At 40.8% G+C, this 12065-nt stretch overlaps 1 protein-coding gene across 1 annotated transcript in view; it reads right to left on the reverse strand.

The window, feature by feature from the left end:
• PDE11A (phosphodiesterase 11A) overlaps nucleotides 1-12065 on the reverse strand; it is a 427416-nt gene that overhangs the window by 178938 nt on the left and 236413 nt on the right. The window contains exons 8-9 of the mRNA XM_086359943.1: nucleotides 8394-8461; nucleotides 7345-7437 (exon numbers count right to left, since the gene is read on the reverse strand). Of these exons, the coding sequence (XP_086216069.1) occupies nucleotides 7345-7437; nucleotides 8394-8461 (161 nt within the window). The remainder of the gene's footprint in view (nucleotides 1-7344; nucleotides 7438-8393; nucleotides 8462-12065) is intronic.

Here is a 12065-nt window from a genome sequence, read left to right on the forward strand (position 1 = left end):
AACACGGGGAAAAGCTCAGGGGCGGTATAACTCCTGAGTATGTCAGAAGAGCCGTAGAATCTACCAGAGTTCACCCTGGAGTAGGGAAGACTGATTTAGCAGAGTAAGTTTAAAGGAAGAGGGGTGAGAAAGAATCAAATGGCATTCTGCTGGCATCTTAGGAGTCTAACATTTTCAATCACCCAGTTAGAGAGAAATCTCCTCTTGGAGTTTAGGAGATTTCTCATGGAGAAATTCATGGCTGCACACCTTCATTTATTCAATATACTTGTATTGAGTACCATTATATTTATATAAAACATCAAACGGAATAAAAGGTAGCTAAGACATGATCATATGCTTTGATGGACACACGTTCTAACAGAGGAAAACATAGACTCGCCATTAACTGCAATATAGGGCAAAGAGAGGAACATATAACCATGAGATCAGAAGCTTTATACAGAGAAGATTACATGTAAATCAAGCTTTGAATGATGGGACAGTTTTGAGGGGAGATGGCATAACCAGAACAGAATAAAGTGGAGAGGATGTTAGAACAAAAATCAGAGGGCAGAGAAGCAGGTGGTTGATTTGTAGACTATGATGTAGCTGAGTTTTGTAATTAGCACAGAATACTCTGAGAAGAGAAATGAGGGCCAGAGACAGGAAGACTGTTTGGTATGTGATTTCCAGGGACCTCAAAGGCCAGAAGTTTGTACTTTGATAGGTAATGGGGGAATAATTTAAGGTTTGTGAGTGGGAGAATGATGCAATCTAAAATATGGTTTAGGAAGAACAAATAGAAGGCTATTACATTTGCTCAGTCAGGAGGCAATGAAGCCTTTAAGTAGGAAGACTGCTGTAGCAATTGGAAAGGAGGAAATGGATGAAAGAGGCTTTTGTGAGGGCTCCTGATTGCATATGCCCTTTTCACACTTCCTGTTTGACCTTCATTCCTTTCCTCTTTTGATCATAAAGGTGTGTGCTGCTGCTGGCGCTTAGTCGCTGCAGTCGTGTTGGACTCTGTGTGACCCTATGGACAGCAGCCACCCGCCGCTGCCCCAGGCTCCTCTATCTGTGGGATTCTCTAGGCAGCAGTACTGGAGTGGGTTGCCTTGCCCTCTTTCAGGCGATCTTCCCAACCCAGGGCTCAAACCCCGGATCTCCTGCATTGCAGGCAGATTCTTTATCGCTGAGCCACCAGGGAAGCCCTATGTATATAAAGTGTCCCTAATATCCTGATTTTATATTTCTTGGAAAATTTCTCATCAGTGTTAGATAACTCTTCATTTGCAGTCTCTATGAAAGACACTCCAAAGGACAATTCTTGATGTTCAAAATGAAAAAGTAATATCGTATATCTACAGTTGTGTTGTATTTTCTCTGTATTACCTATATTAGAGGTAAAGTTTTCCCACTTTAGGATCCTTACTGTCAGAAAATGTAAACACACGTCAGTACATTTCTTGTGAAATTTCTGCTGCTCATGCAAAATGGAAATCAAGATCATAGAAGTAAAGTTATTAAACATGATGGGAAATTCCTTTTTGTTCTGTTATTCAGCTTTAAGAGCATCTCTGTTTTCTAAAAGCCTCAGTATTAATTTCATATATTTAGGAACAAAAGAACTTAACAATAGAAATACATAACTAAATTATGAACAATTAAGGAAAGCAATCAGAAAAGTAATTAATTTATAATTTACCTGTTTATAAAGTGTATAAACAAAGTTTCTAATTCACCTGTTAAGCAAAATCCAGATAAAGTGTTAGTCACTTCATTTTTAAAGGCCAGAAAAATAGAAAATATTTTGTATGTTTATAGTTCTACTTTTCACCATTTGTGAAGTAAGCTAAAATGAGCTGAAATTGTCAGCATGGCACATCTTTTGGGAGAGGCTTTGCCCTTGGACGTGTGCAACTTTTGATGACTTACATGCTGTTTTAGTCATGGGGAATTCTGTCAAGGAATCAGGAAATGACTGACCTGTTTTCAGCTCACACTTCAAGCTGGAAATGATCTTTGTAATAAAAGAGGCAAAAATTACAGCTCTTGCCCAGCCCCTCAGTCAGCAGTTCTACAGCAAATCTTGGGCTGAGCAGACTCAGAACTCGGCACTGATTAGGGAGAGTGAGTACTCTGGGTAATAGAATAGCTAACTGTAACTAAAGGTTCTCTCTGAACACCTCCCTGTGTTATTTAACTGAGAGTAAGTGAGAGGGCGTGCAAGCCAGGGGCACGGAACCAATGCAGTGCTATCCTTGTATCATCTCCCCTAGGACCTGGGCTCACCCACTCTCCTTATCCTATCATGGCCAAGCAAATGTTCCCCACTCAAATCGGACCGTTCTTCTGGTGTTTCTCACATTTGCTTATTTTCTCCAGCTTTTATCCTACTCGATTTAACTGTCAAAGCAACTTTCTTAGCATATCCATTTAACATATGAAAAAAACTAAGACTGAGAGGGTTAGTAGCTTGTCCAAGATCAACAGCTACTAAACCAGGATTCAATCCTAACCAGACTAATGCCAAAGGCTTTAAATCTTCTCCCTGCACTGCCTTTCACTGGGATAAAGCCCGAAGCTGCCTTCTACAGGGGAAAATGGATGGCAGTGGGGGCCCTGTCTTAAAAGTGTACCTCTAGGAGAAGGCACGGAGAAGGCAATGGCACCCCACTCCAGTAATTTGGCCTAGAAAATCCCATGGACGGAGGAGCCTGGTAGGCTGTAGTCCATGGGGTCGCTAGAGTTGGACATGACTGAGCGACTTCACTTTTCACTTTCATGCAATGGAGAAGGAAATGGCACCCCACTCCAGTACTCTTGCCTGGAAAATCCCATGGATGGAGGAGCCTGGAAGGCTGCAGTCCATGGGTCGCTGAGGGTCGGACACGACTGAGTGACTTCACTTTCACTTTTCACTTTCATGCATTGGAGAAGGAAGTGGCACCCCACTGCAGTGTTCTTGCCTGGAGAATCCCAGGGACAGGGGAGCCTGATGGGCTGCCGTCTATGGGGTCGCACAGAGTCAGACACGACTGAAGTGACTTAGCAGAAGCAGCAGCAGCAGCAGTGAGCTCTGAACATTTCTGGGAGCACCTGTGAGGATTAGCCTTTCCAGAGAACTTATTTGGAGAAGGTTTACTTCCTGAGGATGTACCGAAACGGTATTTTTATTTAAAGTGCCCGGGGAAAGACTTTTTGAACGGAAGAAGAGAACGTTGTGCCTTCTCTCCAGTCTTAAGGGCAGCAGGAAGGCGTGTATTCACAGACCTCTCCAGGCCAGGAGCTCCGGCGCCTCCCGCTGGGGAGGGACAGGTTAGCGGGTGGGAGGTGCGGTAGGGGTGGGGATACTGTCACTGGGGGCTGCGGCCTAGATTACTTCCTTCCACTCTCATTACCAACTGAAAAAAAAAGACACTGTAGTAAGATTAGGGGAAGGAGAAAGCCAGATTACTTCCTTCCACTCTCATTACCAACTGAAAAAAAAAGACACTGTAGTAAGATCAGGGGAAGGAGAAAGCCACACTTAGACATAGATCTTGGGACAAGAATAAAAACTGGAGAGAATAAGCAAATATGAGACAGCACAAGAGGAACCTGTCCTGATCCAAGTGGGGAAGCTTTGCTTGGCCACGATGGGGTAAGGGGAGTGGAGGAGCCCAGGTCCTGTCCTGGGGGAGACGATACAAGGAGAGCACTGCTGTTCTGTCCCCAGCAGGGTTCTGTCCTCCTGGCTTACACGGCCTCTCGCTTGCTCTCATGTTCTCCCTCTCTCTTTCACTCTTCCCTGTTAATGTTATTATTGTTTTTGTTGCTATTTTACCCTTTAAAAGGCTTGCTAAGTTTTCTTGCAAAGTACCTCACATCCCTCATTGAACTACGCTGACTTAAGTACATAGATATAGATACATAATTCTATTAAATATTTATGTAAATATTACACTATTCATCTTCATGTATAATATTTATAAATACATAATTTTAAACTACAGATCCATTCAGAAGCTAATGTATATTATAGCATATGTAGATCTCATTCCACAGTTTGCGTTTAGTTGCTCTCAAACTATCATATTGTCTTCATAAAGTTCTGAGATAAGAAATCCTTCCAGATATTCTTGCATATGGATTCCTGGGCTAGGGAGGGCGGTGGATACCCCTCGATTATTACAGAGTTTAGTGACTGGTGGGGTAGGGGTTGAGTGGAGGTAAAGGGACAAAACCAAGATGGCAACAGCAGAATTCTGACTGGGAATGTTATTTCTGACATTGGCACAAATAAAGCACAAGGAGCATACAAGTCCATACAAATAAATCAGCCTCTAAAAGGTGAGATTGTTACAAGGCTCGGAGTTGTGCTGAAAATTTGGGAGTGTCAGGAGTAATTTTTGTGTCTAAGGACAAGAGGTATCTGAGTCACGCAAACGAGAGGGTGCTGACTATGAACTCAGATGATCAATTATTGGGTCAGGAGACTACGATATTAGCACTTTCTAGGTAATGGGAATCGTGGGGTTCCCTAGGTCGGGTAGGTAGATAATTAAGTGGTACCAGTGAAAACGAAGTAAGTCAGATAGATCTTTTTCCTCCAGGACCTTTGTCACCCCAAAATGTGCGGTTTCCTGTCAGTCTGGATGTTCCTGTTTTTCTTTGTCTGCCCATAGATCCCCGTTGTTCACAAGGTGTATGGCTTCCTTCCATTTGGCCCACGCCCCCCTTTCTCTGTTCATATCTAGCAACTTGCCTGTTCTAACAATATTACATCACTTTTATGTGGAATCGTTTAAATGAACTTATTTACAAAAATGAACTTATTTACAAAACAGAAATAGACTCACAGATATAGAAAACAAACTTAGGATTACCAAAGGGGAAAGGCTGGGGGGGGTGGATAGAGACACAGCACCATATATATCACATAGATAAAGAACAAGGCCCTACTGCATGGCACAAGGAGCTATATTCAATAAGTTACAATAGCCTATAATGGAAAAGAATCTGGAAAAGATGATCTAAATAACTGAATCATTTTGCTGTATACCAGAAACTAACACAGCATTATAAATCAACTAGATTTCAATTTTTTAAAAAGCAGTGGAACCAGTGAGAATGCTGACTTTCATTGGTAAATTGCCATTCATGCTTCAATCCAGTTATCTGAGCCCTCTTCAGTAGCCACTGGGAGGTTGGCAAGGAGTGAGAGAATGAGAGGTTCTGTGTGTGTGTGAGAGAGAGAATTCCATCATAGCAATATGAAGTAGGGTTTAAGTGGGGCTAGTTTATAGTGAGTTCTTTTTATCGTTTCAGAAATTCTGAAACAATGGATGAAGTAACTCTAGAGATCTGAATTCAATGAGAGTGAAGGAGGCATGACTCAACATTTGCTGTTCCAAATTCCTGTCTTTTGCTCTTTCTTCCAATTCATGATAATTTCTCAGTAATAAAAACACAATTATAAGTAATAAAGTGACTGTTGTTATTGTCATACTTTATTGACCACATCCTAAAATCTTCACATGTATCATCTCATTGAGGCAGGTGACAGAGCCAGCGTTTAAAAACAGGTCTGCACACAGACCTTAATGTTCTACTAGTGATTCTTATTCGCTGGCTGCATGTTTAAAGCTCACCTGTATATTAACTCAACCTGTAGATATTTGTGTTTATTGCTTACTGGAGAGATGTTACATATAAACAAAGCAGGACTATCTCAGATGGAGAGCAAAAAATCCCTTCCTTCCATTCTTTCCTCCCTCCTTCTTTTTCCCCTTCATCTATTCATCCAAAACCATTCAATAAATACCAAAGTACCGGCTAGACTCTGGGAATATGGTTGCAAAAAAAAAAAAAAGACACAGATTCTTGTTGCTTCCAGACGTCATGGTCTGGTTAGGAAGGGAAAGTATATAGATGGTTATGCTAAGCTTAGTGTTCGACTCTTTGCGACCCCATGGACTGCAGCCTGCCAGGCTCCTCTGTCCATGGGGATTCTCTAGGCAAGAATACTGGAGTGGGTTGCCTATCGCTTCTCCAGGGGATCTTCCTGACCCAGGTATTGACCTGGGGGTCTCCTGCTTTACCAGCTGAGATACTAGGGAAGCCCCACATAGACGGTTGGCTGTTAATTTTAAGTCTTCTAAACCTTAAACCAGAATTCCGCAGGTATCACTCACTTGCCTATTTACCCTCTTCCTTGGTTTTCTCTTCCTAACAATGTCTCACTTGATACACGGAGTATTTTGAAGATTGTACATGTCCTATATCATACTGTACCGTATAATGTTACTGGACATTGACATTTTATCTGCTCTACTTATCTCATGTGGGTGAGTCGCTCAGTCATGTCTGACTCTTGCGACCCCAGGATTGTAGCCCACCAGTCTCCTCTGTCCATGGAATTCTCCAGGAAAGAATTTTGGAGTGGGTGGCCATTTCCTTCTCCAGGGGATCTGCCCAATCTAGAGATTGAATCTGGGTCTCCTACATTGCAAGCATATTCTTTACTATATGAGCCACCAGAGAAGCCAAACTTATTTTATAGACATAAATAAAATCTTTGCTAATAGAAGTTGGAAAAAAAATAGGTATTGGGTCTAAACAAGCTGGGATTCAGGGGAGACTAGAGCTATACTTTTAGAACTTGGTGGGTCTGAGGCGAGATGGAATACAGGCCCGGGAAACAGGGCCGAGTTCTCAGCGGGATGCTCGTGTCTGTGGTGGGGAAGGGTGGGGGGCTTGCAAGGTGACAAGATCAGTTTCCCCCATCCTCATCACACATTATCACAGTGGAGTTTTTTTACAGTAATAAAAGTTGTGAATTCCCAGATTATCTATATATATTCAAAATACATTCATAATATATTTTAAATCCTGACAAATTAATTTTGGATCATCCCTTTTAACAAACCTAAAATTTTAAATCTGTACTTATAATAACCATACACAGGCGGTGCAATGGTAAAGAGTAGGTAAAAAGTAGGAAATGGCAATGAACTGCAGTATTCTTACCTGGAAAATTCCACGGACAGAGGAGCCTGGCGAGCTACAGTCTATGGGGTCACCGAGAGTCAGACACAACTGAGCACTCATGCATTATACAACATATATGGCTGGGCTGCAGGGGATCTGTGATTATCCCTGAATTATAATCCTTGAAAGTATATGTAAAACTACGTGCACATGTATATTTTTCTAGAGAGGGTCTATAGCTTTCATCAAATTCAAATCCTTGACACTAAAATTTGACCCCATAAATAAATAATTAAAACTTGAAAAGCTAAACTCCATAGCAAGGACTTTTTCCCCCTCAAAGATTAGAGCTTTTAGCATAAGTTCTGACATAACTATATTGCAACTTACATCAAGAGCCACGGACTGCTTGGCCCATGACTTCTTCACTTGATCGTACATAATTGTATTGTTGATGCCAAGGCCACAAAAGATGACAAAAGCCTAGGAAAGAGAGAGTTCACTAATTAAAAATTGCAATAACTCATTGGCATAATCTAATATAAAAGCAGACAGGCATCAGGAATGGGCCTGAAAATGTAATTTTATTGTACACAGAGGTAGGCCTTAGGGAAATATGTACATTAAAATTCTTAATTACTATTGTCATGTAACAGCTTTATCGCTCACACTGCACAAGAGAAAAATTATTAATTTAATGTTATTGTGAAGAAATAACTTTATACATTTAGAAACATATAGTCCATTTAAATGTGTTCTTACTTTATTTAGGTTGTGAACTGATTTTAGTCATTTTATTCCATTTAATCAAAAGCAATCTCTTTCAAAAGCTAGGGTATAAAAGAGTTTGGTAAAGAAACCAAGTGATTGTATCCATAAGGTAAATGTTAAGGGGACGCAGGATTCAGATTTTGAGTCAGTTAGTAAAGAAGCTCCGAGGTACTCTCAGCTAGAGAAAAATAATCATGGGGTTTTCATTTTGGCTACTGGTGCAAAGTCTACTAGGAAGCCTGTTCAAGGCTAACCTCTCCAGCTGAGGGCAGACAGGAGTAAATACATGGAAGGTTGGAGACAGAAGAGAGGGGATGGCAGCGCCCCTGGCAGAGCTGGCTAGAGGCCTCAAGGCTGAATGCACACGAACAAGAAAAAGATAAGGCGATTTACACTTCAGAGAGAAGAAGGCAGTTCAATCCCATAAAAAACAATCAATTAGGATTAAAAAAAAAAAAAAAAACTGATTCATGAAAAACAGAATCAAATCTTACCTAAACACTGATACATTCTTTAAATCTTCATTTAAATTTCATCATGCTGTCAAAGTATAATGATTAAAAGTTGTCAATTAATAATTATTTATCCTTCCTAATGTGAGCAAGCTGTAACCAGGAGACTACTACTGACTCAGCTATAACCCCTGGTTCAGACATTTATTTTCTTACCTCGAAAAGTCGTTGATCAGCATCATCGAAAGGTTTCCCATCGAGTCTATTTAACACTTGAGCCACTCCTGTGAGAAGAGGTTGGGAGATGTGGTCATTTTTGACACTGGATATCCTGTTCCTACAGCACAAGTAAAATGACTCTAGCCTCCTTTAAGTGCAGACACTCAGCTTAATCCCAGGTTGCTCTGACACCTGCTGCCTGTGTGAGAGCAGATGTGAGGCGTACAGGGATGCAGCCCATTTTCCAGCTCTGATATCCAGACCAGGTCTCAGGTATTAACCAGATTCCCCAAAAATGGTTTTCAAGATGACTGTGGACAATAATTGATATATCATGGTGCACACGTATATACAGTTACATACATATATAAATATATATACACGTATGTGTGTGTGTGTGCTCAGTTGTGTCTGACTCTTTGTGACCCCATGGACTGTAGCCTGCCAGACTCCTTTGTCTGTGGAATTTTCCAAGCAAGAATACTGGAGTGAGCTGCCATTTCCTTCTCCAGGAGACCTTCCTGACCCAGGAATCAAAGCAACATCTCTTGCACCTCCTGCATTGGCAGGAAGATTCTTCACCACTGTACCTCCTGGGAAGCCATATATAATTATATAAATTAAATTAAACAAATTAAAAATATTTATATATAATTAAAATGTTTTCAATTCTCTGAAGCTTAGTGCTTAAATGAGGCAGCATGGCATAGTGATTAAGAACATAGGCTCTGGAGTTAAACATCCTTGGTTTGAATTTCAATTCCATTGTTAGTAGTGTTACTGTGAGTACATTACTTAACACTGAATTTGTTCATTTGTAAAATGAGGATAAAATGTTAACTATCCCAGTGGGTTATAAAGATTAAACAAGATAACATTTGAATAATGTTTGTAAAGCATATTGGTCCACATGGAGAGAACATTCAAGAAATGTTAAGAATTATGATACAGTTAACCTTCAAAGGAAGGCTAGTTTTGTTGCCTGCTACCAATGGGGCTAAACTAGTTTTACAAAATTTAACTTATGTGGGTCTTCTTTCCAAAGTTCATGTCCAGCATTATACTACATGTTTTGGGCATGACCCAGGGATCATGGCACTATCAAAGCACACAAGTTTAACTAGAAAAATTCAACAATCTTGAAAACATTCCCTTGTGTCCCTACATATGCTAAATATACAACACAAAAGAACACTCTACACATGGACATCACCAGATGGTCAATACTGAAATCAGATTGATTATATTCTTTGCAGATGGAGAAGCTCTATACAGTCAGCAAAAATAAGACCGGGAGCTAACTGTGGCTCAGATCATGAACTCCTTATTGCCAAATTCAGACTGAAATTGAAGAAAGTGGAGAAAACAACTAGACCATTCAGGTATGACCTAAATCAAACAGTGGAAGTGAGAAATAGATTTAAGGGATTAGATCTGACAGACAGACTGCCTGATGAACTATGGACGGAGGTTCGTGACACTGTACAGGAGACAGGGATCAAGACCATCCCCAAGAAAAAGAAATCAAAAAAAGCAAAATGGCTGTCTGAGGAGGCCTTACAAATAGCTGTGAAAAGAAGGGAAGCGAAAAGCAAAGGAGAAAAGAAAAGACATACCTATCCGAATGCAGAATTCCAAAAAATAGCAAGAAGAGATAAGAAAGCCTTCCTCAGTGATCAATGCAAAGAAATAGAGGAAAACAATAGAATGGGAAACACTAGAGATCTCTTCAAGAAAATTAGAGATACCAAGGGAATATTTCATGCAAAGATGGGCTCAATAAAGGACAGAAATGGTAGGGATGTAACATAAGCAGAAGATATTAAGAAGAGGTGGCAAGAATACACAGAAGAACTGTACAAAAAAGATCTTCATGACCCAGATAATCACGATGGTGTGATCACTCACCTAGAGTCAGACATCCTGGAACGTGAAGTCAAATGGGCCTTAGAAAGCATCACTACGAACAAAGCTAGTGGAGGTGATGGAATTCTAGTTGAGCTATTTCAAATCCTGAAAGATGATGCTGTGAAAGTGCTACACTCAATATGCCAGCAAATTTGGAAAACTCAGCAGTGGCCACAGGACTGGCAAAGGTCAGTTTTCATTCCAATCCCAAAGAAGGGCAATGCCAAAGAATGCTCAAACTACTGCACAATTGCACTCATCTCACATGCTAATAAAGTAATGCTCAAAATTCTCCAAGCCAGGCTTCAGCAATACATGAACCGTGAACTTCCAGACGTTCAAGCTGGTTTTAGAAAAGGCAGAGGAACCAGAGATCAAATTGCCAACATCCTCTGGATCATCGAAAAAGCAAGAAAGTTCCAGAAAAACATCGATTTCTGCTTTATTGACTATGCCAAAGCCTTTGACTGTGTGGGTCACCACAAACTGTGGAAAATCCTTCAAGAGATGGAAATACCAGACCACCTGACCTGCCTCTTGAGAAATCTGTATGCAGGTCAGGAAGCAACAGTTAGAACTGGACATGGAACAACAGACTGGTTCCAAATAGGAAAAGGAGTATGTCGAGGCTGTATATCGTCACCCTGCTTATTTAACTTATATGCAGAGTGAGAAACACTGGGCTGGAGGAAGCACAAGCTGGAATCAGGATTGCCAGGAAAAATATCAATAACCTCAGATATGCAGATGATATCACCCTTGTGGCAGAAAGTGAAGAAGAACTAAAGAGTCTCTTGATGAAGTTGAAAGAGGAGAGTGAAAAAGTTGGCTTAAAGCTCAACATTCAGAAAACTAAGATCATGGCATGTGGTCCCATCACTTCATGGCAAATATATGGGGAAACAGTGGAAACAGTGGCTGATTTTATTTTTCTGGGCTCCAAAATCACTGCAGATGGTGATTGCAGCCATGAAATTAAAAGACACTTACTCCTTGGAAGGAAAGTTAGTACCAACCTAGACAACATATTAAAAAGTAGAGACATTATTTTGTCAACAAAGGTCCGTCTTGTTAAGGCTATGGTTTTTCCAGTCGTCATGTATGGATGTGAGAGTTGGACTATAAAGAAAGCTGAGCACTGAAGAATTGGTGCTTTTGAACTGTGGTGTTGGAGAAGACTCTTGAGAGTCCCTTGGACTGCAAGAAGATCCAACCAGTCCATCCTAAAGGAGATCAGTCCTGGGTGTTCACTGGAAGGACTGATGTTGAAGCTGAAACTCCAATACTTTTGCCACCTGATGCGAAGAGCTGACTCATTTGAAAAGGCCCTGATGCTGGGAAGGATTGAGGGCAGGAGCAGGAGGGGATGACAGAGGATGAGATGGTTGGATGGCAACACCGACTCAATGGACATGGGTTTGGATGGACTCTGGGAATTGGTGATGGACAGGGAGGCCTGGCATGCTGCGGTTCATGGGGTCAAAAGAATCAGACACGACTGAGCGACTGAACTGAACTGAACTGATATTCTAAAGGCTTTTATTTTTTAAAAACACCTAACTTCTCATTAGGGAGCTATGTCATCATATGGTAGAAGACATGTATAATAAAATACAAAGCTTTTAGTGTGTTACAGGCAAACTACAATCTTAGTTGTGAAAGAAAATAGATGTTTACACTTAGGAATGAAATGTAAGACTGCATGTGAGATTGCCATTGGACATGTACAGATAATGCAGGCTGTTTCTCATGGACTTTCTC

Source organism: Bos grunniens, chromosome 2 (assembly GCF_055505025.1).
Source record: "Bos grunniens cultivar Pamir isolate PY7600 chromosome 2, Bosgru_T2T1.0, whole genome shotgun sequence".
Lineage (NCBI taxonomy): Eukaryota > Metazoa > Chordata > Mammalia > Artiodactyla > Bovidae > Bos > Bos grunniens.